The sequence below is a fragment of the Aspergillus japonicus genome, assembly GCF_003184785.1.
Source record: "Aspergillus japonicus CBS 114.51 unplaced genomic scaffold BO86scaffold_5, whole genome shotgun sequence".
Classification (NCBI taxonomy): Eukaryota; Fungi; Ascomycota; class Eurotiomycetes; order Eurotiales; family Aspergillaceae; genus Aspergillus; species Aspergillus japonicus.
In genome coordinates this window covers 966,332-987,518 of record NW_020291642.1, presented here as the reverse complement: position 1 = coordinate 987,518, position 21,187 = coordinate 966,332, and the positions used below count along the sequence as shown (strand labels likewise).

The 21,187-nt window shown below is 52.8% G+C and overlaps 6 protein-coding genes across 6 annotated transcripts; 2 read left to right on the top strand and 4 right to left on the bottom strand.

The window, feature by feature from the left end:
• Positions 1-263: 263 nt before the first annotated feature.
• On the bottom strand, positions 264-2,527 carry BO86DRAFT_167295 (Leucine Rich Repeat domain protein). Its single transcript, XM_025666472.1, has 3 exons — positions 2,218-2,527; positions 1,813-2,163; positions 264-1,753 (listed from the first exon to the last, which is right to left on the bottom strand). Exons 1-3 carry the CDS (start codon positions 2,417-2,419, stop codon positions 291-293), a joined length of 2,016 nt encoding a protein of 671 aa, XP_025531706.1. The 5' UTR covers positions 2,420-2,527; the 3' UTR covers positions 264-290.
• Positions 2,528-2,562: 35 nt separating this feature from the next.
• Positions 2,563-3,186, top strand: BO86DRAFT_167310 (uncharacterized protein). Its single transcript, XM_025666473.1, has 2 exons — positions 2,563-2,999; positions 3,177-3,186. The coding sequence occupies exon 1, from the start codon at positions 2,637-2,639 to the stop codon at positions 2,871-2,873; it is 237 nt and encodes a 78-aa protein (XP_025531705.1). The 5' UTR covers positions 2,563-2,636; the 3' UTR covers positions 2,874-2,999; positions 3,177-3,186.
• Positions 3,187-5,694: 2,508 nt separating this feature from the next.
• BO86DRAFT_304537 (MCT family MFS transporter) lies at positions 5,695-6,991 on the bottom strand (the record flags this gene model as incomplete). The annotated part of the gene is made up of 2 exons (XM_025667625.1): positions 5,695-6,654; positions 6,713-6,991. The coding sequence occupies 2 exons, from the start codon at positions 6,989-6,991 to the stop codon at positions 5,695-5,697; spliced, it is 1,239 nt and encodes a 412-aa protein (XP_025531704.1).
• A 712-nt stretch (positions 6,992-7,703) lies between these two features.
• Positions 7,704-10,566, top strand: BO86DRAFT_445652 (uncharacterized protein; the record flags this gene model as incomplete). The annotated part of the gene is made up of 4 exons (XM_025676458.1): positions 7,704-7,827; positions 7,893-8,487; positions 8,538-10,223; positions 10,477-10,566. Exons 1-4 carry the CDS (start codon positions 7,790-7,792, stop codon positions 10,564-10,566), a joined length of 2,409 nt encoding a protein of 802 aa, XP_025531703.1. The 5' UTR covers positions 7,704-7,789.
• A 6,146-nt stretch (positions 10,567-16,712) lies between these two features.
• BO86DRAFT_167200 (uncharacterized protein) lies at positions 16,713-17,544 on the bottom strand. The gene is made up of 3 exons (XM_025666471.1): positions 17,462-17,544; positions 16,948-17,399; positions 16,713-16,895 (listed from the first exon to the last, which is right to left on the bottom strand). The coding sequence occupies exons 2-3, from the start codon at positions 17,245-17,247 to the stop codon at positions 16,755-16,757; spliced, it is 441 nt and encodes a 146-aa protein (XP_025531702.1). The 5' UTR covers positions 17,248-17,399; positions 17,462-17,544; the 3' UTR covers positions 16,713-16,754.
• Positions 17,545-18,471: 927 nt separating this feature from the next.
• Positions 18,472-20,369, bottom strand: BO86DRAFT_386102 (glycosyltransferase family 69 protein). The gene has a single exon (XM_025671259.1). It carries the CDS (start codon positions 19,952-19,954, stop codon positions 18,623-18,625), a length of 1,332 nt encoding a protein of 443 aa, XP_025531701.1. The 5' UTR covers positions 19,955-20,369; the 3' UTR covers positions 18,472-18,622.
• Between the last annotated feature and the right edge of the window lie 818 nt (positions 20,370-21,187).

The following is a 21,187-nucleotide window of genomic DNA, read 5'->3' as shown; positions in this document are numbered from 1 at the left end:
AAAAAAAAAAAAAAAAAACAAAAGCGACACCCAGGATATCAATCATAAGCGCAAGCCGTAATCAGACCGTCAAGACATACCTAACGCTGAGGAATCGCACTCGCTATGCAGACAACCACAATGGAGATGATAAAAACACATCAATAAAACTGTCCACACTTTTGGCGCTCTTGCAAAATCGTCAAGTCAAATCATCATCCGAAAGATGCGCCATGCGAACATTCAACAGGGTATAAAACTGATCATGACAAAGAGTCGAGAGTTCCACACAACCTTGAAATCAGAAGAAATTATTTCTTGAACATGTAGTGTCCGTAGATGCCACCGACTTCTCCGACGGCAACAGGGATCTTCCTCATGCCCCACCATCTGGCCCCCATCTTCCAGTCGCGCGATCCGTCGTCCAGAGCGTAGTTCGGCATAGAGGCAGGGTCGCGAACATACCAGCCGCGACGGCCCAGCTCACGCACCGTCCAGCCGGGCGACGTTTTGGCATTCCGAGCTCTCTCCCGCAGAGGAGCAATCAGCTTGTCACTGAATTCGATGACTTGCAAAGGGTAGGTCTGCTGCGAGAGAATGACACAAGCATTCGGGTTGAAGACCGTTCCGATCGTCAACTGGGGAGCCTTGTTGAGATCCAGGTAACGAAGGGTGTGCGGGATCCATTCCTCAACAAGAGGGGGTGGCACAGCCTCAAGGGGGGTGGGCGGAAGGCTGTCGATGGGAGTGGCAGGCGCACTCTCAACACCGGTGGCAGGCCGAGGTGGAACGAAGAACTGGTTCAAATCCTGACCCGACAGCTCACAGGAGCTCAGTCCCAGCTCCTCCAAGTGCTTAGTCAGAGGGATCAGAGCTTTGGTGTGAGCGGAGGTGACCTTCGCACCGCCCAGGTTGAGGGAGCAAAGGGAGGAAGGCAAGTGCGGAAGAAGAGCCGAAACGTCTTCCTCCTCCAAGAGGCGGGAGCGCGTAGGATCGGTCAAGAGGTTCAAGAAGACCAGCGAGCCACAGACAGCAGGGTGAGTGGTCAGGAACTCCACCACCCTGGGACCACGCAGGCGACTGCATCGGGACAGACTGAGGTGGGTGATCTGGGCGGTCTTCGGGATCGAGAAAAGCGCATCCTCGCTGACCTGAGTGTGAGTGAGATCCAAGTGAGTCAGGTTGACCAAGCGAGGGAGGAGAATCTCAAATGCCACCGACGGCAAGCTGCTGCATTCGTGCAACGAGACTCGTCTCAAGTTAGGCAGCGCAGCCGGGAGACCAGGACCCGAGGTCAGCGCTTCGAGGAAGAGGCCGGAGAAAGACTGGGTCGAACAGCCGCAGAAATCGACAGCGGACAGGTTGGGAAGGCCCGTAAACAGCTTCCGGATAACTTCCATGCTGAGATCCCCCTCCACGTGCTCCTGGAGCAAGCATTCGCGCAGGTTGGGCAACAATTCCAAGCACTGTAGCAGGGTCTTGGAGGTAAGGTTCTGAATCTCCGAGTTCATCTGCTTAGTCCGTCCCAAGCCCACCGAGGTGAAGTGAGAGAAGTCGAGACGACGCACCAAAGTGCCCAATGCCGGATAGAGGGAGATGTGGTTCAATGCCTTGGAGAAGATGATGGAGTGGGGGAAAGTCATGTTCCTGTACAACACACTAAGCGTAGCCGCGTGCAGGGTCTTGGAGGTCAGAAGGCATGAGATCAGATCCACATTGCGGGGGGTATATCCGTTGGGGGGTACATCAAGCGCCAAGAGGGAGATGATCTGGTCTGTCGTCCTTGTTAGCACGTTTGCATGAGCAGGATAGAGACAAGAGGGACTCTCTTACCAAGCACCTCCGGTGGGACCTTCTCCAGGCGCGAGGTTCCCGGGACCGGCTTGGGCTGCTCTTCCTCCACAACAACCTGCTTCTCTTCCGGAACCTGCAGGGTCTGGGTCGGCGGTTCGGCCACGGGGGAAGGCGACTCCCAAGCCCAACGCGAGTGCAATTGGTTCAACCCTCGAAGATCGCTGTAGCTGCGACTCAGGCTTTTGCCTCCCAAACGGATCTGCTTCCATCCCAGAAAGCCACCACAGGGGCAGCAGAAGTCGGGAGTCGGCTGCATCTCTAAGGGGTTAGGCTTAGCGGTCTCCTGAGGGGAGTGTTCAATGTGGGTATCGACGAACGATTGCGCAATGCCTATGATGGATTAGTCAATGTTCAAACTGCCTCACGCGACTCGGGAAGACCTACCGTCGACGTCTTCTTTGATGGAGCCAAAGGACTCCCGGCGACGGCTGCTAGACCGTGAATGTTCCGCCGACGACGAGCACGAGGGAGAATGAGGAGAAGTGCTGCGCGATCCGTTGGAAGGCGAGGCGTTTCCGGAGGAAGTGTATCTCACGAAGGTCTGCTTCGGAATCGCGATCGCGGTTGGGACGGTGGCGGAAGACATGGTGGGCTATATTATTGTGGACGGGGAAAGGCTCTATATGGAAGTAGGGCCAGTCCCAAGCGAATGAGGAAGACGCCGCGAAGGAGCGAATGAAGGAAGAAGAGGGATCGGATTTGTTGTGTAGAGTGGTGGTGGTGGTGGTGGTGTGGTGTGGTGTGGTGGTGGTGTGCCGGCTGTGGTAAGTAACTGAGTGAGTAGAAATGGTGAGGCGGGCGAGATGGGAAGGGAAGACGGAGGAAAGAGAAGGGAAGGAAACAGAGGAAAGGAAAAGCTTTTTTTCCTTTTTCTAATTTCCCTTGGCCTCTTCTCTCGCTTTCCCCAGATTCCAGCAAAACCCCCCTGGCCAGCAGAGTGCACTAAGAGGGGCGAGCGGAGACGCAATCAACAGTTTTGGAGGTGGTTTGAAGTCGACGGACGGAGTAAACGGAAAACTGTTAGTCACAGATTGCAGTAGACTGGGATCATGCACTCGAGTGGAGAGCTGCTGATGAAATCGCCGATCACCTCTGACGACAGTGCAGAAATGTGAACGAAAGTAGGTTTGTTCTTCAAGAACAACAAATAAAGAGGAGTTTAATCTGTTGAACAACAGCCAGAGTGTTGGTGTGGGTGGTGAATTGGAGAAGATGGCAAACAATCGAATCGTAGAATAGAAGGAAAGAAGAAAGGAAAGGGAAAAAAAAGTAATGAGGCGGCAAGACACCGACGTCAAGTTTCTATTAAGTAAGGCAAATTGTCAAGGGCCCGAAGAGCAAAGGAAAAAAAAAAAAAAAAAAGGTTCTGGCGCAGGATGACAAGCAGTGGTGAGTGGAGCCGGAAAAGAAGCAAATCAGCGTGGATCGGACAGCGGAGGGCTTTTAAGGTTCCATCCATCCAAAAGGAACAAAGAACGGTCGCCCAGATGAAGTTTCCAAAGTACCGAGTCCCAGAAGTATGAGAATGCGGAGGGTAGTCAATACATGTGTACTTTACTCCGTAGGTACGAAGACCGTGTACTACTACCCACTCCGGAAGAGGAGATCAAAAGGTACTGTGGACCATTTACTGATCCTCCAGCATCAGCATCATCATGAATCAGATGTGCAACCTCACTGCATCATCCTGCATCTCCAGGCTAGCTAGGCTCACGGATCTTCTTCCCGGTTTTCCTTCTCGCCTTGTTCATTCGCCGACATCCGTAGGGACGTGGATCGATCGCGACTAGGGGTGGTTTATTTTTATTGGATCTTATCAGTTGTCACTAAGTACGGAGTACTAATCCATGATCCTTCCAGAGCTGACTCAGCTACTCTCCTGCTTGCCGCTTCCGGGGGAAAATCCATTGGAGCTTCCAGTTCATGTACTGTACAGTAAATGGAAATACCTCAGAATACGCGAATGCGAGTTCGACCATTGATGAAGGTCGCAATGCGCAGGTGATCGTGTCCCATCAATTTCCATTAGGATATGGAATGCAGTGATTTGATGACTTGTCATGGCGCCATCCACCGGGGTTTGGCTGCATTCTATGACATAATGAAAATCCGCCTTCCTGCAGCCCCGTGACCCGGCCCAAACGGGCGGTCCGGCACTCCTCCGCCGACCGACCGACTAACTAATGTAACTAGTGGCACGGTCTAGCTGGGCTTATTATTTAGTTAGTCTTACATAGTACGGAGTAGTCAACTATTATGACTAGTTAGTGGTCTAGACACTCCCCGCAATAACACGGGGAATAAATATCATGTTCAATCAATGCTTCACAATGCAGGGAAACTCAAGTTGATTCGAGTTTGTCCAAGGTAGCAACTAGGGAATTGGGTTTGTCTTACCCCAGAATCCCCCCTCGACCCCTCGACCCCTCAACCCCTCTTGCATATGAGGTATTCCTTACCTAACGCGAACCTTGGGGGCGGAGGTCTCGTGATCACGCGGGGAGCAGCCCCTCCATATCCCCTCTTCTTGAACAATGAAATCTGGCACTTTACACTAAGGTCCCAAATCAGCACACATCCCTGGATTCTTGGAGAGGGTTTCAGAGGAACCGTTCCCGACTCGGGCTTAGTTTCGGGGAACGAAGCTGGACTGAATGCTTCCGTGCAGTGCATGTCTCCAGCTCGTTCCCTGAGGTGACTCTAGTACTCCGCCTGCTGCACCGGTTCGGGATCGCATCCGCACTCCACTGCTAACCGACGAGTGTTCTCAAAATTGAGCCTGGAGGACGATCAATCAGCCAAGCCAACCTACATAGCCTTACAGCGCTTGATTCACCCTTCAGAAGTGCACTATTCCACTCCGTTCTGCGATAGTTCCGCCCTTGGAGCCCCTGACCAACCACCCTGTTTCTTGGCCCGGTCTTGGCTTGTCCCTTGCAGTTCCAAGCACCTGGGCATAACCCTTTCTACGAAGCTGAAATGTTATTCTTCCATTGAGATTCGTGTGTCGTCCTGGACGTATGCCTAGACTACCGTGTGAAGCGAGGCATGACTTCAGCTTCTATCTCATCACGTCAGTCGCAGCTTGAATCACCCTTTCCAGAACGTTACCAATCGGGGATCATGCATAGCAATGGATGGATGAGGCAGTGGAATGACGCATGGCAAGATTGCCAAGAACGAACCCCCCTTCGGCTACGGGAGCCGCCCAGACGCGCCCCCACCTCGCTATTGGGATCAATGGGGGCTGTCACGGGTCCATCCATCATAGGATCATAGGGGGGCGACGATCCGCAACGATGGGACCTCCGCTGTCTACTAAATATGGATAGGTACCTCAATATGGTCCCATTCTCGTGGGTCACTGCCCTCTCACCATCCCCCCAGTTGTCTGTGACACGCCTCACTTGGGTCACCCCAAACATGGCACCACCGATTTACGCGAGGTTATCCTCCAGCGATCGAACACATATTGTCATACCTGCGCGAGTAGTACAATCCTATTGATCTTTCACGCCATCGAGCGTCGCTCGTATCACAAAAAGCCAGGTCGGCATTTTCCGGGCCCTAGCGCTGGACCTCACTGTACTGCACCTCGCCCATTGGAATGGTGACTGTTTCCTAGGTCGCAAATGACGTGGATTTAAGGGCAGGATTACTCGCGAGAATTGGAGAGGTGCAACTGGTCTGGGATTCTAAATTAATTAAAAAAAAACATCAGGACGTGCCACACGTCAGCCTCACTCAATACCAGCAAGCCGCTCGACTCAACGTATAAAGCCAGCTCTATCCCTTGTGTCACGGCTGCCAAACACATCACAGCAGCACACAAACAAATCCAGAAACTGTCCCCCGGGAGAGCTATACTCGCCCCAGAAGACCAACTGGTGTGGTAGCCTTCGCGGCAAAGGCGATGCAGCCGCCCACCAAGGACAGCACACCGCTGAAAATGGACGCCTGCAGGAACCCTCCGTAGTGATCGAACAAGGCTCCAATCACAGGGGGTCCAATCAAGGCGGCGACAGAGCTGGTAGCGATTCCCATCCCCATATACGTCCCGCTTTCCCGGGCGTCCTTCATGCAGAGTGTGAATGCCGCGCTCGCTCCCGAGATGATTGTGCCCGATGCGAACCCGATAAACACCGCATATACCACCAGCCCCGCTGTGGATTCCGCCTTGGTCATACAGAGGCCGATCACACCGGTGGCGATCCCTCCCATGGCGAACATGTTCAGTCGCCCGTATTTATCAGCGAGGATCCCGGGGATGATGCGTCCGAACGTGGGCGCGGCGTTGAGGATCGCCAGTAGGTACGAGGCCAGCGTGGCGTCCATTCCCCGGGTCACTGCATAGGTGGGGAGATAGAACAACGGGGTGAACAGTCCAATGAACATGAAGAAGAAGGCGGCGATGATGAGATCGAACCGGGCTTGCGTGAAGGCCTCCGGGATGAAGAACGAGGTCGTCCGCGGGGGCAGGCGAGGCTTGACAACTGTACATGCGAAAACCATCAGGGGAATGACCACAAAACCCATTACTCGCACCGACCAACCGAACCCAAGCGACGAGCTGTTCAGCATCTTGGATAGCGCAATCGGAAAGATCACGCCCCCGATCGAAGAGCCGGACACGATCAACCCGAGTGCCGCGGCTTTCTTCTTGTCAAAGTACTGTGACACGGCGGCGAAAGCCGGCAGCTGGAGGAAGGCCATGGCCGTGCCGAGAAGGACGCCCTGCGCCAGCATGAAATGCCAGTATTTCGAGCAGAGACTGGTCATCATCATGGCGAAGATGTAGACGACTGCCGCCGGACGGATGACCTATGTCTCTCATTAGTAAGCTGATGGGCACGCTCAATGGGCGTCGGAGAACACTCACCCATGTGCCATAGCGATCGAACAATGGACCTCCAAGTCCACCGGCGGCGAATTGGAGGAATGTACACAGCGATCCGATCCAGGAGATCTTGCTCGACGACTCGACGCGCAGCTGATTGGCCTCGTAGTATTCCTGGAACACGCCAAAGGAGTTCGCAAACCCCAGACAGGAGAACATGATGCACGCGCCTCCGGCCGCAACGAGCCAGGCCTGGCGCCCGCCATCGGGGGCTGCCTCGTGTTCCGCAGGTGTGGACGCGGCTTTCTCCACATCCGACATCGAAGCTGCAGTGGTTTCGGCGTGACCCATGATGCGAACTCGGGTTGCACAATTATAATTCAAGTGGTTGAAGGCTGATCTTAGGTCTTGTAGTATGATGCATCAGGTGAGATAACACCATGGCTCTCACTACCTTATATACGACTTGGACATGACGATTTGCTTCTAGTTTGCGCGGAGATATCCGTAGGGCTGACGGGGCGGACTCGGATGTCGATCGGAGAATGGGTGTCCATTCGGACCAACAGCGCAAGAGCACCCCTATAGCACATATTGCTTGTCATGGGTCTTCACAGCAGCTACCCAGCCCAGAACTCAATCAGGTGGCTGGCAGGAGGCTATACGAGGTTAATACATTCCTACTCAAGCATACACTTGCAACGTTGTGTGGCTTATCTCTTCCTCAGAGTCAAATGAAAGATGTAGTCATTTGTACGGAGTAGGTTGCCGTTGATGTAGCAACTAGCTAACCACTTGAAGCAACACAATTATACTATGAATATAGATGAGCGTCGCAGACTTGCCATAATTGTATGTAGACAGAAAGTATCAACATTCAACAAATTACCATTGCTGTTGGGGCTGCACATTATCGACCTTTTCATGTACGATCACATGACCTGTCATCTCGGCCAAAGGGTCGGGAAATTCGGCTGTCTCCGAACGTCAATCCCCGCTGCATGAGTCTGACATTTCCGTGCACCGCTGTGACCACTTTCGTTGTCTTCTTGAGCATCTGTCATTTCACTTGTTCTCCAGCAGCTCTACCTTCTTATCTTGATCTCCCGAGCGATCAGCATGATAGGACCCGCCCGTCGACGTCGAAGACCAGCGGTGTAGGTTTCCCTCGGAGAATTCCCCTCGCCTCCCTAACCCCGCGCTGACAATCAAAACACATCAGCTCGTGCTCTCTGTGCAGACGCCGCAAGATCAAATGTGATCGTCAACTGCCGTGTAGCCACTGCACTCGCTCTGGGAATGAGGCCACCTGCGAGTATGACAATACCGAGCTTTCTCGGCCTCCGCAGTCGGCGTTCGGTGTCACGCCCACCAGACCAGACCCATATGCGATACCCACTGAGGGTGCATTGCATACCAGTCGCACAGCCCCATACACAATCCCCACTGGTGGGACATTGCATACCAGCCGCACGGCATCCTCCGTGCCCAGTCCCCACTCCGCTGCACATACCACCGCCTCAACCAAAGCCTCGACTGTCGCCAGTCCCCAGTCGGACCCGAATGTGGAGGCCCTCAAAGACAGGGTCCGACAGCTGGAACAGCGACTGGCTGAGACCGTAGCCAAGCCTGCAATCCAGCCGCCTCCAGTGGCCCCAATCCCGGAGGTCGTAACCGCAGGCTCCACGTTGACTGGGCTGTTTCATTTGCATCATGAGAACGATCCTGCTCGCCCGGCCGTAGCGATCACTCGTAGTATCATGCACAAGTCCCGGCTCTTCGGCCAGAGCTTCTGGATCAACGGGATGGCGACGGAGGTAAGTGACCGCCTTCATTCCATCTAGACCTGTGCCTAATGCTATTCTAGTTCTGGAACCTCTTCCAAATCCTGGAAACCCATGCGCGAGACCAAGGTAGTCAGGCGTTCAGCAAGATCCAGAAATGTAAAGCAATCGGCAAGATCATCAAGGATAGACGCACACCCTCCTGGCCAGTGGTGACCGCCATCCCGCTGCCCCAGAAAGCCATTGCCGACCAGCTGGTGGACTGCTACCTGCGCACCAGCGAAGCCATCCACCGCATCCTGCACATTCCTACCTTCCGTCGCGACTACGATGCTCTCTGGGCGGCCCACAGCACGCCGGACCCTGCGTTTGTGATCCAACTCAAACTGGTCCTTGCCATCGGCGCGGCCACGTACGACGAACACTTCACTCTCCGTCCGTCGGCGATGGCGTGGGTCTACGAGGCGCTCACCTGGCTCGCGAAGCCAGAGTACAAAGTCCACCTCAGCATGCAGTTCCTCCAGCTCAACCTCCTCGTTCTTCTGGCGCGCGAAGCCACCGGCATCGGCGGCACCCTCACCTGGATCCCTGCCGGCTCACTCCTGCGCATGGCGATGCACATTGGCCTGCACCGCGACCCGAACCACCTCCCCAAACGCACCCTCTTCGCCTCCGAGATGCGCCGCCGGCTCTGGAACACCGTCCTCGAACTCTCGGTCGCGTCGAGCATGCTCTCCGGCGGGCCGCCGCTCCTCTCCCTGGAGGACTTCGACACCCTGCCTCCCAGCAACTACGACGACGACCAGCTCACCAACACTCCCACCACCACCACCGCCAGCAACGACACCGACCCCGACAATCCCGCACCCCCACAACCCGATCACATATACACCCAGACCTCCATCGCCATCGCGTACCGCAAGACCTTCCCCGCGCGCCTAGCCATCACGCAGGCCCTCAACAACCTCAACACAAAGCTCACCTACGAGGACACCCTCCGACTGGACGCCGACCTCCGCACCGCGTACCAAGAAACCTGCCACTGCCTCCACACCCTGACCACTCCCACCCCCTCCCCCACAGCCAACACCTCCCGCACCCCGTCGCCCTTCGCCCTGCACCTCCTCGACTTCCAAATCAACCACCACCTAATCGCCCTGCACATCCCGTACTTCATCCCCGCCCTCCACGAGCCAAAGACCTACGCGTACACCCGCAAAGTGCTCACCGAAACCGCCCTCCGCATCTGGTGCACCGCCTGGCCGACATCGGCCATCCTCCACCCCATCATATCGGACCCCCACTCCACCCCCTCCTCCTCCCTGACCCAGGGCCACACCCCCGACCCCGACGCCCAACTCCTCGCCAGATACATCGCCAACACCGCCAGCCCCTACACGCAAACCACCATGCAAGCCTACAACCTCGCCGCCTTCGAGCTGCGCGCCCAGCTGCGCGAGGCCTGCTCCGCCGCCCCGCCGGCCCCGTTCGCAGCCGCAGCCGCAGGAGCCCCGCCGTCCGGTCACCACTCCCACCACCCCTACCAACCCATCCGCCAAGACCTCCTGACCATCACCCGCGAGGCCAAGCCCTGGCTCCGCCGGTGTCTGCGCAGCGGCGAGACCAACATGAAGGGATACCTGCTGCAGGCGCTGGTCGAGGCGCAGGTCGAGGCGGGGATGCGGCGCGTGCCAGATGCAAATCTGGGGGGGTGGTTGGTGGATGCGGCGGAGCGGGCGGTCGAGGAGGCGCTGGGGGTTTTGCGGGAGGTGCTTGGGGGGGAGGGTGTTGCGCTTCAGGGGGATGCTGCTGGTGGGAGTAGTGTAGCGGGGGGGGATAGGGGGGAGTACCTGCGGGAGATTCAGACTGGTGGTCCTCCGGAGGGTGGGAGGGTCGGGGAGGGGGCGGCGTCGATGGGGGATTGGGATTTGGATCTTTTGGTGAGTTTTCCTTTACCATTTACCCTGGGGTTTTCTTTTGAGGGGGTTGGTGGTTTCTGGTTACTGATTCGTGGGTTGGTAGACGTCTGATGCTATGTTTGGGTTGGATTTGGAGGGGTTGGGCGGGTGGATGGTGGATGAGGGGGTCGCGCAGGGCTCGTTTTTGTGGTAGTGCTTTTTCTTTTCTTTTACTTGGTGTGGAGTTGTGAAGTGGGGTTTGGGTCGAGGTTTCTTCGTTCTTGTAGATATTATTGTAGAGTCTCATCTCAGTGTACAGTGTATGTGTAAATTTACTGTGCAACGGCGGATGTGGATCATCCATTGATGGCCACGAATGTTGTTCTCTTGTTCATAACTATCAGCTATCTGGAGATTACATACAGTGTAAAGAGTAACGAGGCGATGTGGTTGACATCCGTCTTCCTACCCCCGCCGCTTCGTAAGCTAGTGTCTTCAACAGCAGGCATGCTTGATCCATGTTCGTTCGTATACTTCAATTCCTTCGACTATCACCAAAGGAACAGACCAACTGCATAACCTCCTCCTGGCCTGCAAGCCAGTCGTCAAGTTGGCTCAGAATAGCATCATCGTACCCGGCCAGTCTGGCTTCCTCGACGGTATCGCTACTCGCGAACAGAGGAAACAGGCTGCACTGGCCTAATGCTGGTCTGGCAATCGCAGTGATGCTGAAGCTCGTCATTCTAGAGACATAGATGAGGTTTACTAGAGCTCTGTCACATAACTCTTGAACGTCTTCCAACCGATTTGATCGTCTGCCTCAGCTTGAGCAACAGCTAGTATAGGATTAGTGGCGGGTGTCGGCATCGGACTCACAGTCAGCGTCGTAATCACGCCATCGTACTGTATCAAACCCAAATCCCATATTACAGGAGTTAGAAATCTGTGTCTTTGTAAGACAGACCCCAGAAAAGAAGACCAGATGTACGGAGAAATGACATCGCAGGCAAGCCAGAGAATGAGTTTTGAGGGACCACCGAGGTGATAATCAATCTCATCCTTTCTAGCCCACGAGTCTTGCTATCATTCTCTGCGTACTCGAAATTCAAATGACTGGTTCAATGACTAGACGCAAAAGCCTGCTTGTAAGCAATCCTCCTCCCACCAACACTGACCATCTTTCCCACGTATCGAAGTGTCTTCTCCCGGCTTCAAAGCATGGGAGTGACACGTCGAGTAGCCACGCCTTCGGCACGGTGCAAGCAGATGTGTGTTTTGATAGCAACACGAAACCAAATCCTCCATCCTTGTTTATCAGCCAGCAAAGAAGTCACGGACGGAAGGACGTCGGGTATCTTGTTTGACAGCCGAACCCTCAATTCGTAAAAGCGGAGGCTCGATAGAACCCGCTCCTCATTGTCCTCGGATCTCAGGCATACCTCCTGAGGAACGGTAGCTTGGTTTCGTCGTACGCCTCTGGGCTTCACTGAGATGAAGACCCCCTTGAACCAAGCACGGCATTAGAAGAATGAAAGAATCCAAGACATAGCATGGGGACCTACTGACCATTGATAGAGAGGTCAAAGGAGTAACTCTTCTTTGAGCCTCGCTTTCAAGGACTATGATAGAGAAAGCATTTTCCAGTGTTGAATTTCCGTAACGGAAATGCTGGAGTTTGAGAAGTAGTAGTTGATAACGAGCTCAGAGACTGCATCGATCTTCGCTGGCGAAATTTCAGTAAGGTTTTCCTTCAACGAAGATGCGGCGTGCGAATTTACTTGCGGGCTTGATTGGGGGGATCGGACTGTCGTCAATAAAAGTCGATACAATTCGCACAGGCGCGATTGGCCCAGTTTGACATTGCCACGCATTCGAGAAAATGGCCTTTGCCCTCCTGATACGAGACGCAGGCTTCACCTCCCTGGTAGAGCTCTCCAGATTTTGGCCACTTGCAGGGGGAGGGGGGTTCAATGGCTCCCCCTGCGTACTGTACTTGTGAGCGATATTGCCCCCATTTGCTGCCTTGATGGTTCAGACACTGACGATCATCGGGGGCTTGGTACAGCCCTAAAGACATCAGCATAGTGTTACACAACAGACCACAGGATTATGAACCATGTGTGCGCGAACAAGCTCTAGATTTGGTGTCTGGATTGGGAAGCTCGCCGATGTTCTTGAGGTTTGCACGCGGGACCCCCAGACTCGGCCTCTTTTCTGAGATATGCTACATGCTTCTAGGGGCCACTTGTAAAAGCCTAATACCAAGGTCTTCTTGGGACTGCAAGAATGATGCCAACAGCTTGCCATGTCTTCCCCAGCCCCACCGCGTCAGCTAGCAATGCTCCTTGTGCCACTCTCTGAATCATAATTTCGACGATAGCCCAAATTCCGACAGGTCTTTCTCGGCCAGCCAGTCCAGTGGTGAGGGAGACAACTATGGGCACAGCGTGCTTTTTGTAATAGGCGGTTGTCTCGCCGTAAGAAGCCCCCCCGATGATAAATCTGCATGGCTTCCAGACTCCACGGATGGAGTGAGCCCCTACCGGGATCCGGTATTTTCTTCCCTTTGCGCTGTAAGCATTCTAAGCTTAGTATGGGTAGCCATAAAAAGCACATATTGTTTCATAGTGTTTAAGCAATAGTCCTTGCCAATACGTTAAGCTTCTGACTGTGTCGTTTAGGGCAATACAACTGTCCGCGGTGATAATGCGGGTAAGACTTGACGACTATAACGATAATGACGGGGACGAGGACAAGAATTACCATGACAGCTGTATAATGACGGCGATGACGGCGATGATGATGATAATGATGCTGAAGATGAAACATCGAAACAAAGAGCCGAGTTTTTCGAGCTCCCTTTGCATCAATGCGTGGGTGAGGTCGATAAGAATTAAGCTGTCTCTGGCTCTATGGCGTGAAGAACATCCTGCTGATTTTATAAGAGCAAGGGCCGGCAGGGTGGGATCCAAGTGCTGTATACCCTTCGACGGGAGACCTAGAACAAAGTCCCGAAAAGACTTGGTCTGCCAAGAGGAAACCTACTTATCGAGCTCCCAGAACAAGAGTACTAACTACAAAAGACCCGGATCCCAGGACCTGCGATCTCTGAAGAACCAGTTGCATGGGAGACAACGTGGCCACGATGATCGATTCGATTAACAAGTGCCGTCGTGCGGCATTGACAACGGCATTGAGCTTTTCACATATGATGGCAAGCATCCGTGTTTCCGGCTGATCCTGTCAGTGTCAGACAGCATGCCAATAGTCTCACGATCGATATTTGAACTGTATGATTCGCCGGTGCGAATTGCCTCTCGTTCAGCGATCGCGCTAGACGCACGTTCCAATCCCCGCGTCTCACCATGTTGCGGCCTCAGAAGAGTCTGTGCAAGTCACTACTTCGGGTCTCCAGACATGATATGGGGATGGAGATTCAACCATCGGTTGTGAGCGCTTTCATAGTGTCGCCCGATATTGAATAAGACGGGGTCATTTCGACAAACAACCAACTTTCTAGAACTTGGTGACTTTCGGAAAGATGGCGTGTCAATACTTTGCCCGTATCTCTTCCCTCATGAAAGCGCGTCGCGGACATTTTTCGCGTTTTGGACGCGTTCGGAGAAGACCTTCGCGGCTGGGATGGTGGCGGAGTTCTTTCCCTTTACCTGGTCCTGGACCTTGTTGGCCCAATTGTGGAGGTAGGCCCTTCTATGCGGTTTTCGAAACCGACCTGCCATTCGTCGCAATCTTGACCCAACGCGTCGTCCTTCAATTCCTCAAGTTTCGCCTCAGAAAGGTCGAGGGCGGCGGCATGGAACCTAGTCCCGACTTATCTGGCTATTTACAGTCGGCACAGCAGCCCTGCCAGAGGCCCGGCAAGCGAATGGTCTCCAGTCAACCCCCTATCTCTGGTCCGCGGACCCCGCGTCGTTTGCTTCCATAGTCATGTTTCGATAATCGTGTTCAGCGTGCTCTGTATCAAAAGCGGTCGCGTCCGATGCACCTGCACCTTTTTCTTTGTCGTGCTGATAATTCTTGGCTTTCTTATCGTTCTTAGCCATCTTGCTTTTGGTAGCTCTAGCAATTTGTGCCCACGTTTGGACCTGCGGGTCATAGATATCAGAGTACAGCCGTGTATACGTGCTGAATGGCATTTGCGCAAGATATGCTGCCAATCGCTCATCGCTCGGGGACAGACATGCTTAGGGTTATCAAGAAAAGGCCCTAGTTAGACCAGGGGACAGAGAACAGAGGCGAGGATGTAAGGGGTGGAAAGAAGGTTGATGGCAGAAGAGAGGAGAGGAAGAGAGTGCGCTAACTGTCCAGGCTCGCAATGGCCTAACCAAAAGGCGGTAGAATGATCAAAGATCGGACCGAATGTTGCACTCGACAAAACGTATCGAAAAATTGTTTTTTTCCCTGCGTCGTCTAAACTGTTTCGAACTGAGACTGAAAGGCTCCGGATCATCAGTGCCTCGGATTTTTCGACCTAGAATCACAGAATGGTTCCGGGACTTCTTCACGACACTGCCTTGCCGAATTAGAGAATCTTGTCAACTCTATAAGAGCCAGAACCTCGACCTCTGCCATAGCACTGGAGGCCCGGTTGCCTCTCTTCGCTAGGGAAGGTAGGTCGGGACACTCCTCTCTCGGTTCTGGCGTAAGAACAGTTTGCGCTAGACGTTGTTTAAGATCCCCCGTAGAAGTGTGTGCGTGAGGACTGGTAAAGCCTTCGCGATCCAGGTACCGCTATTGTTGGAGATCATGTCACGGTGTGAGAAAATAAACCGACCGTCGAGTTTCTTCGCAAAAATGAATCGCCAGAATTGTTTCAAGTGTCGTGTATAAATCTTGCGCGTAGCCGGCTCTTGAGGATAGCCCGAAGCTTATTATCTGTTAAAAGATTTACTGCGGAGTCCGAGGTACGTGAGATGACTATAGCTTACCTGGACCGTGCGGGAATGGTACCTGGAGATAACACTAGATGGCCCTTCTCCCCTCATTCCTGACTGTCAACATCGACGACAATGTGCGGTCAGCTAGCGATACCAGGTAGGCTGTGCCGACCTTAGCCAGAAACCCAGAGTCACGCGAATCGTCTCAGGCAGATAATCTTGTGTTTGTCAAGCCGAAATTCGGACACAGCATTGGGCCACCGGGCAATCAGTTGACGGTCGAAGCTTTTTGGCGGCGGATGAACAAAGTAGTCCTGGTCATTAGAAGCCACATCGGATATATCCTCTACTGCCGAGTGGAATGTAGACCTTACCCTTACAGGGGACAAGGCTGAGGGATGCGAAGGCGGATAAAATCTAGGACTATAGCAAAGATGTGAGTGCAGGTGTCGAGGAGATTGGAGGCTGCTCTACGCTCCATAGCAGTCGCTCAGAACTAGAGTACCAACTCGGTATTCTATGCCAGGATGTCGGTGGTACCAGCATTAGAGATAGCATCTTCAAGGTCGGCATACCCAGACGGCCAATGGAGCCCAAGTTCAGCAAGCTGTTCATTCAAGTCGGCCACAGCCAGGATGGAGCGCTGGGTGGTGGGGTGCCATGGGTGGTTAGGGCGCGCGGAAGGGCGACCAGTATAGGAGTTGGGCGTATACATTAGTATTCCTGGTAGAGTAAAATCAAAGCTATTAGTACAGGAGCAGAGGCAAGAAAGACTAGGCAGAGCAGAGAAGGGGACGGGGAGGAAGAAGACGAAGAAGGCTTATAATGCAGTAAAAGATATGTGAGAAGATGATTGTTTGTGGAGATTAGATAGGAGTAGACGGGTTGACCTGGCATGGTATACTTACTAAGGTTACTTGGGGACAAGAAAGCAAAGGCTAGCTTTGCCGGTATATTACTCTGTGTGTCGCTTCCCTGTAGAGAGCAGCTGCCAGGTTGTATTAGCTGAGTGAGAACATAGACCCAGATAATCAAGAGCAGCATCTGAGGAAGCTTCAACCTTGCTGCCAAAGGCCTTCGCGTCCGCAATATCAAATTTTGGAGACCGGGATATGGGAAGAGAAGAAGAGAGAAGATAAAAAAAGAAAGAAAGAAAAGGGAAGAAAAGAAAGAGAGGGAGGGAGAGAACTCACACGATTCGATTCTTCTTGCACTCCCAATGCTTTTGCTCTGAATTCCTAACGCTAAATGACCGCAGTCTCCTGCTTGGCAGTCTTTTTGGCGTCAGCGAGGGCGGTATCAAGGGCGTTGTTGGATGTCTGCAGGCCTGTTTTTATGGCTCAGGTATCGACCCCATACTCAACATCTGCCCTCGTGCGCAGTTCCTGTTCCTGACTCATTATAGAGAGCATGCTTATTGCAATCCGAAGCGTTGGTCACGAGGTCAATGTATGTACCCTTTTCCAGATGCCTATCAGTCATAGGCGATAAGGCGAGGATTCCCTTACGAGCCAGACATGGCGCCTCGAGAACAGTTCTTGCTGCTGGAACCACAGCCTTTTCCAGTCCACCGATAACATTTCGACCGTTTGAGTCGGCTGTAGCCCTTTGCGTAAGCCCCTGCCATTCTCCTTTCACAAGCGTTCTTTGGTTGTGTAGAGTCAGCCTCTATCCATCTCCAGGATAATTGCAAATACCATAGAAATATGACAACTGATATGATCTGGCCAGCATAGAGTCCATAGTTCAATAATGTTGATCGCGCAGTGTCCATCCCCTTTTGCTACTATGTAGTAGTGCAGCGTACTGTCTTCGCACTTAATGATAGCCACGAGGTGCTGCATGACCCGATTCTTAGGGTTCCCCAAGTGTCCTAGATATGGACGCCCATAGTCTGTATTGCGGTCATCTGTGACAAAGCTAAGATAGCCATTACCGCGTTGCCATTTCCCTGCTAACGCTGTTGCGGTTATGTCTTTGAACGGACTGTTCCACATTTGCTTCAGACTGCCATAGATGGCCTCGGATTGTCTCCAAAACTATCGTGAGCAGTAGTAGATTTGATGCTCGCTGTTTAATGCATCCCGGCAGTAGTTGCAGAAGCCTCTAACCACATAAATCACGCACCGTTCATCGAAACCTTGTTGACCTTGGTGAAGGAGTTAGCTATCGATCAGGCAGGTTTGTAAAAGATAATGGGTGGCTACCTACAATCCTTTCATGAGTAGCTCTAGAAGCCTGTTAGTCGATGCCTCATAGAAGACGCTCCTGGTAATCAACCAAGACATTGGTATAGCTTAAACCAGCGAGAGGCGTTGACGCAAGTTGAATGTCGCCTATGAGGTACATGAACGCCCATATATACCTGTTGAGATAGCCCAGAAGCAGATCTTTTGTGGTTAGCATTTATTATATCTCTCCCAATGGTGGGATATGTTGAGCAGATCTTTAAATCAACCATTCCAATTCCGAGATAGACGATGGGACAGATCCCATTAGTAGAGTCTTGCATAGGACGTGTGTCTGGATGATAGTGTATGTAAGGGACTGGGAAGGGTGGTGGATAGAACTACTGACTGGGAAGACCGTATAAGACCTGATATTGGGCTATGGTAGCTTATCTGAAGGAGAAAAAGTGGAAGGGGAGAAGGAGAGGAGAGAAGGAGGAAGAAGGAAGAAGGAAAGAAGAGGCTTGGCCTTGAAAGAAGAATAAAATACTAATCCAAGATAGATTCCAGCTCAGAGAGAACGCTGTGAATGGGCCTGGGATAAACAAAAAGGTGAATTAGGTGGGTCAAAGGGCACGAACTACGGTGAAGGGGTATTGTACTCAGAGTATAGATGATGGGTGGGTGCTTAAGATGACTGTCTGGTTGATCTTTTGAGATTACTTAAGGAAGTAGTTCCTTTCTTATCCACCACGTGGTCTCATTGAATAGGGTCCTTCATTCGGTAAACAATTTCTATGAAGGAATGCAGACTAGTAGAGGTTGTGAATTGTGTCCCAGCAAGGCTGGATACTTCCTAACGTCTATAATACGAACATGTTGTGGAAGCAGACAAAGAGACGCAGTGGTTAGATAGCAACTGCAGACATTCTTAGTTCTTTGGTCACTTATCAATGCGATCTACAAGGTTATGCATATACCCGCCTTCTCTTTTTGTCTTCGCATACAGGGAATGAAAACAACCGCGTACTACTAAACTAAATGAACAAACAAGTCAGAATTCTTATCTAAATTCTATAATCCAGAGGAGCCACTAGCACAGAGATCATCACAGCGCCAGCAGCAAGCCCTGGTAATGGCCGTAAGATAAGACAGAAATTCGAGATGCAAAAAACATATATACGCTTGATATCACAAATACTATTTACATCGGGTCGACCCAATATTGGTTATTGAACCAGGGCATGCACTTGACCCGCGGCGGTGGCTCCGGCTGCCACTCGATCAATTCCGGTCCCCTTGTGTACTTCTCCCGTCGAATGATCTGGTGCACATATTTGTAGGTCTCCTTCGCCTCCCGGGCCGACTTGTACTCGTAGGCGACATTAATGCTAGAAACGGCCTGAATCTTGCCCAACCCCGCCCGCCAGAGATCCTTGGCCAGTGTCATGGGCTCCCCCATGTAGCACTCGCCTGGTTCGGAGCTGCGGAACGTGACAGATTTCTGCACGAAAGGTGCCGCGTTGAGTGTCACCATGCCGCCCCAGCATGAGTAGACCTGCACGGGGAGGCCTCGCCCATAGCGCTCCGCATTAGAGTTGTCATCAAAGAACATATCCTTGCCGATCCAGTACCGCGCGTCGTGGGTAATCTCGAAAAAGAGGTTGCCGGACATCGAACGGGACACCCAGGAGTCGTAAAAGGAGCCACCTCCCGCGTTCCAGTCGAATGCGCAGGTCATCTGCGCATCCTGCTGCTGGTGCTGATAGATCAGCTCAAGAAGATCCTCCGTGCACAGGACGATATCGTTGACGAAGACAATCAGCGTATCGGCGGCGTACGGGCTGAACTTGCCCGTGCCGGCAGCGACCAGCGGGGCAATCGCTTGATTGCGCAGAATGGCCAGGTCCTTGATGCGATCTTCACCCTCGGCCTTGGGGTTCAAATCGTTTGTTCCCAAAAAGTATCGCACACCCATCGCAGCGAGCTCCCGTTCCAGAGCGACAAGAATATCGTACGTGCCATCGGTGGATCGACCTTCGACGATGGAGAGAGCGCAGTACTGAGGCCCAACAAACCGCATAGTATCTAAAATCGCGCCCATCAGGGGCATGAGGATGTGGGCGGCTTGGTATAGATCGAGGGCAAAGAAGTATTTGACCTTGGGGTTGGCGCTACCCCAGCTCGGTTGCACGCGGAGGCCGTCATAACGAGCGCTGATGTTGAGAGGACAGTCGAGATGGGCGGTCTGTTTCATGTCGTGCTTCACTATCGAGCACACAAAGTCGTCGACTGCGCTGCCATTGATCGGGGCTTTGGCGTTCAAGGTACCGTGGAGGTCAAGCGATACGGTGGCGGGATTGAAATCGTCGCACGCGGAGAGGGCAGGAACAACGGCTTTGACATCGTCAACCACCAGGCCGTCATTGGCCGTAGAGGCGCCATTGCGGTTTGCGTAGAGGTAGAAGACGAGGCACAAAGCGGCCATCAGCATGGCCGCTCGGGCAAGGTGCCATTGCACCTGGTGGAGGTTCATCTCAACTGAAAGAATGCATATAGGGTGGGAGGGAGGATTGTCGGGTGGCAAAAATCAAGCCGTGCGAGAAGAGAGAAGGGCTTGCATTATGAAGGAGGGACCGGATAAGATAAATACAGGGGAAGTGGACAAAGGAGGGAAAATCCCCGAAGAAACTGGTCGCTGGGATGATTTCTTCTCCTCATGGCGCAGTCAGCCTTAGTGGTGGAACCCTCCGGTGATGGTACGCGTGGGCCTTTTGCCATTCCTGATTTGCGCAGCTGCCTAAGTTGCAGGGAAGCCAATCACTGCAATTGGATCAGCGGCACCATTTGAAGCCAGCCAAAATGAGGTGATGGGGGCGTCATCATTAGGGGGAACAAGTGGATCGAGATGAACCGGTAAAGGAAATCATCGAGATTGAGATTATCTCCCGGAGAGTGTGGAATTCCAATGATCTTAAAGTCTGAAACTGTCAAATGAACTCTCGGGTAGAATGCCGACACGTGATGGTCCGAATAGGACTAGTTGATTGAGTCAACGGATCTCTCGGCCTTTTTTTGCAATGCTCAACCACTCCTTGCTTGAATGCTTGCTTGAATGCTTGCTTGAATGCTTGCTTGAATGCTTGCTTGTATGCTTGTTACCCCAATTCGCTGTCTGCTGCCATACGAGAATTTCTGAAACTCTGCAAGCAATACTCATGCATCATGAGAATCTCCTAGACTTGCCAACTGCCAAGGCATCTGTCTTTTTCAGCCCGCCCCGGTCGCCCTCAACGCACAGCCCATCCGGCCGCTGTATGCACTGTACACATTGAAGGCTACCATCACAGGCCAGGCTGGATTCGGCGGCCATAATCTAAGACATACGTAGCATCTGTCACCCCCGAAAGACTATCGCATCGGATGTAATATAAGGTGGGGGCCAGGGGTCGGTGCACCATCCTCAGCATTCAGGAGCAGGAGGGGCTGCTTTGGTCCCGAAACCGTAGCATTCTGATGTCTCCATGCAAGGTACTCCGTACAGGGGGTGATGAGGGCTCTCATCTTTGTTGTCAGTTTGTCAGGTTTGCATGTCAAGACCCTCATTGCAATCAATCCCAGATCGACACATATTCAGACGACTTGTTGGCTGGCGATCGAGTCATCAGCTGCCCCACGCTAGTATAGCCGAGATAGTGATGATCACTGCAGTCACGCTCAGTGTGACTCGGTGGCTGAGGATTAGATCCTGTCATGAGGCCTGAGGCAA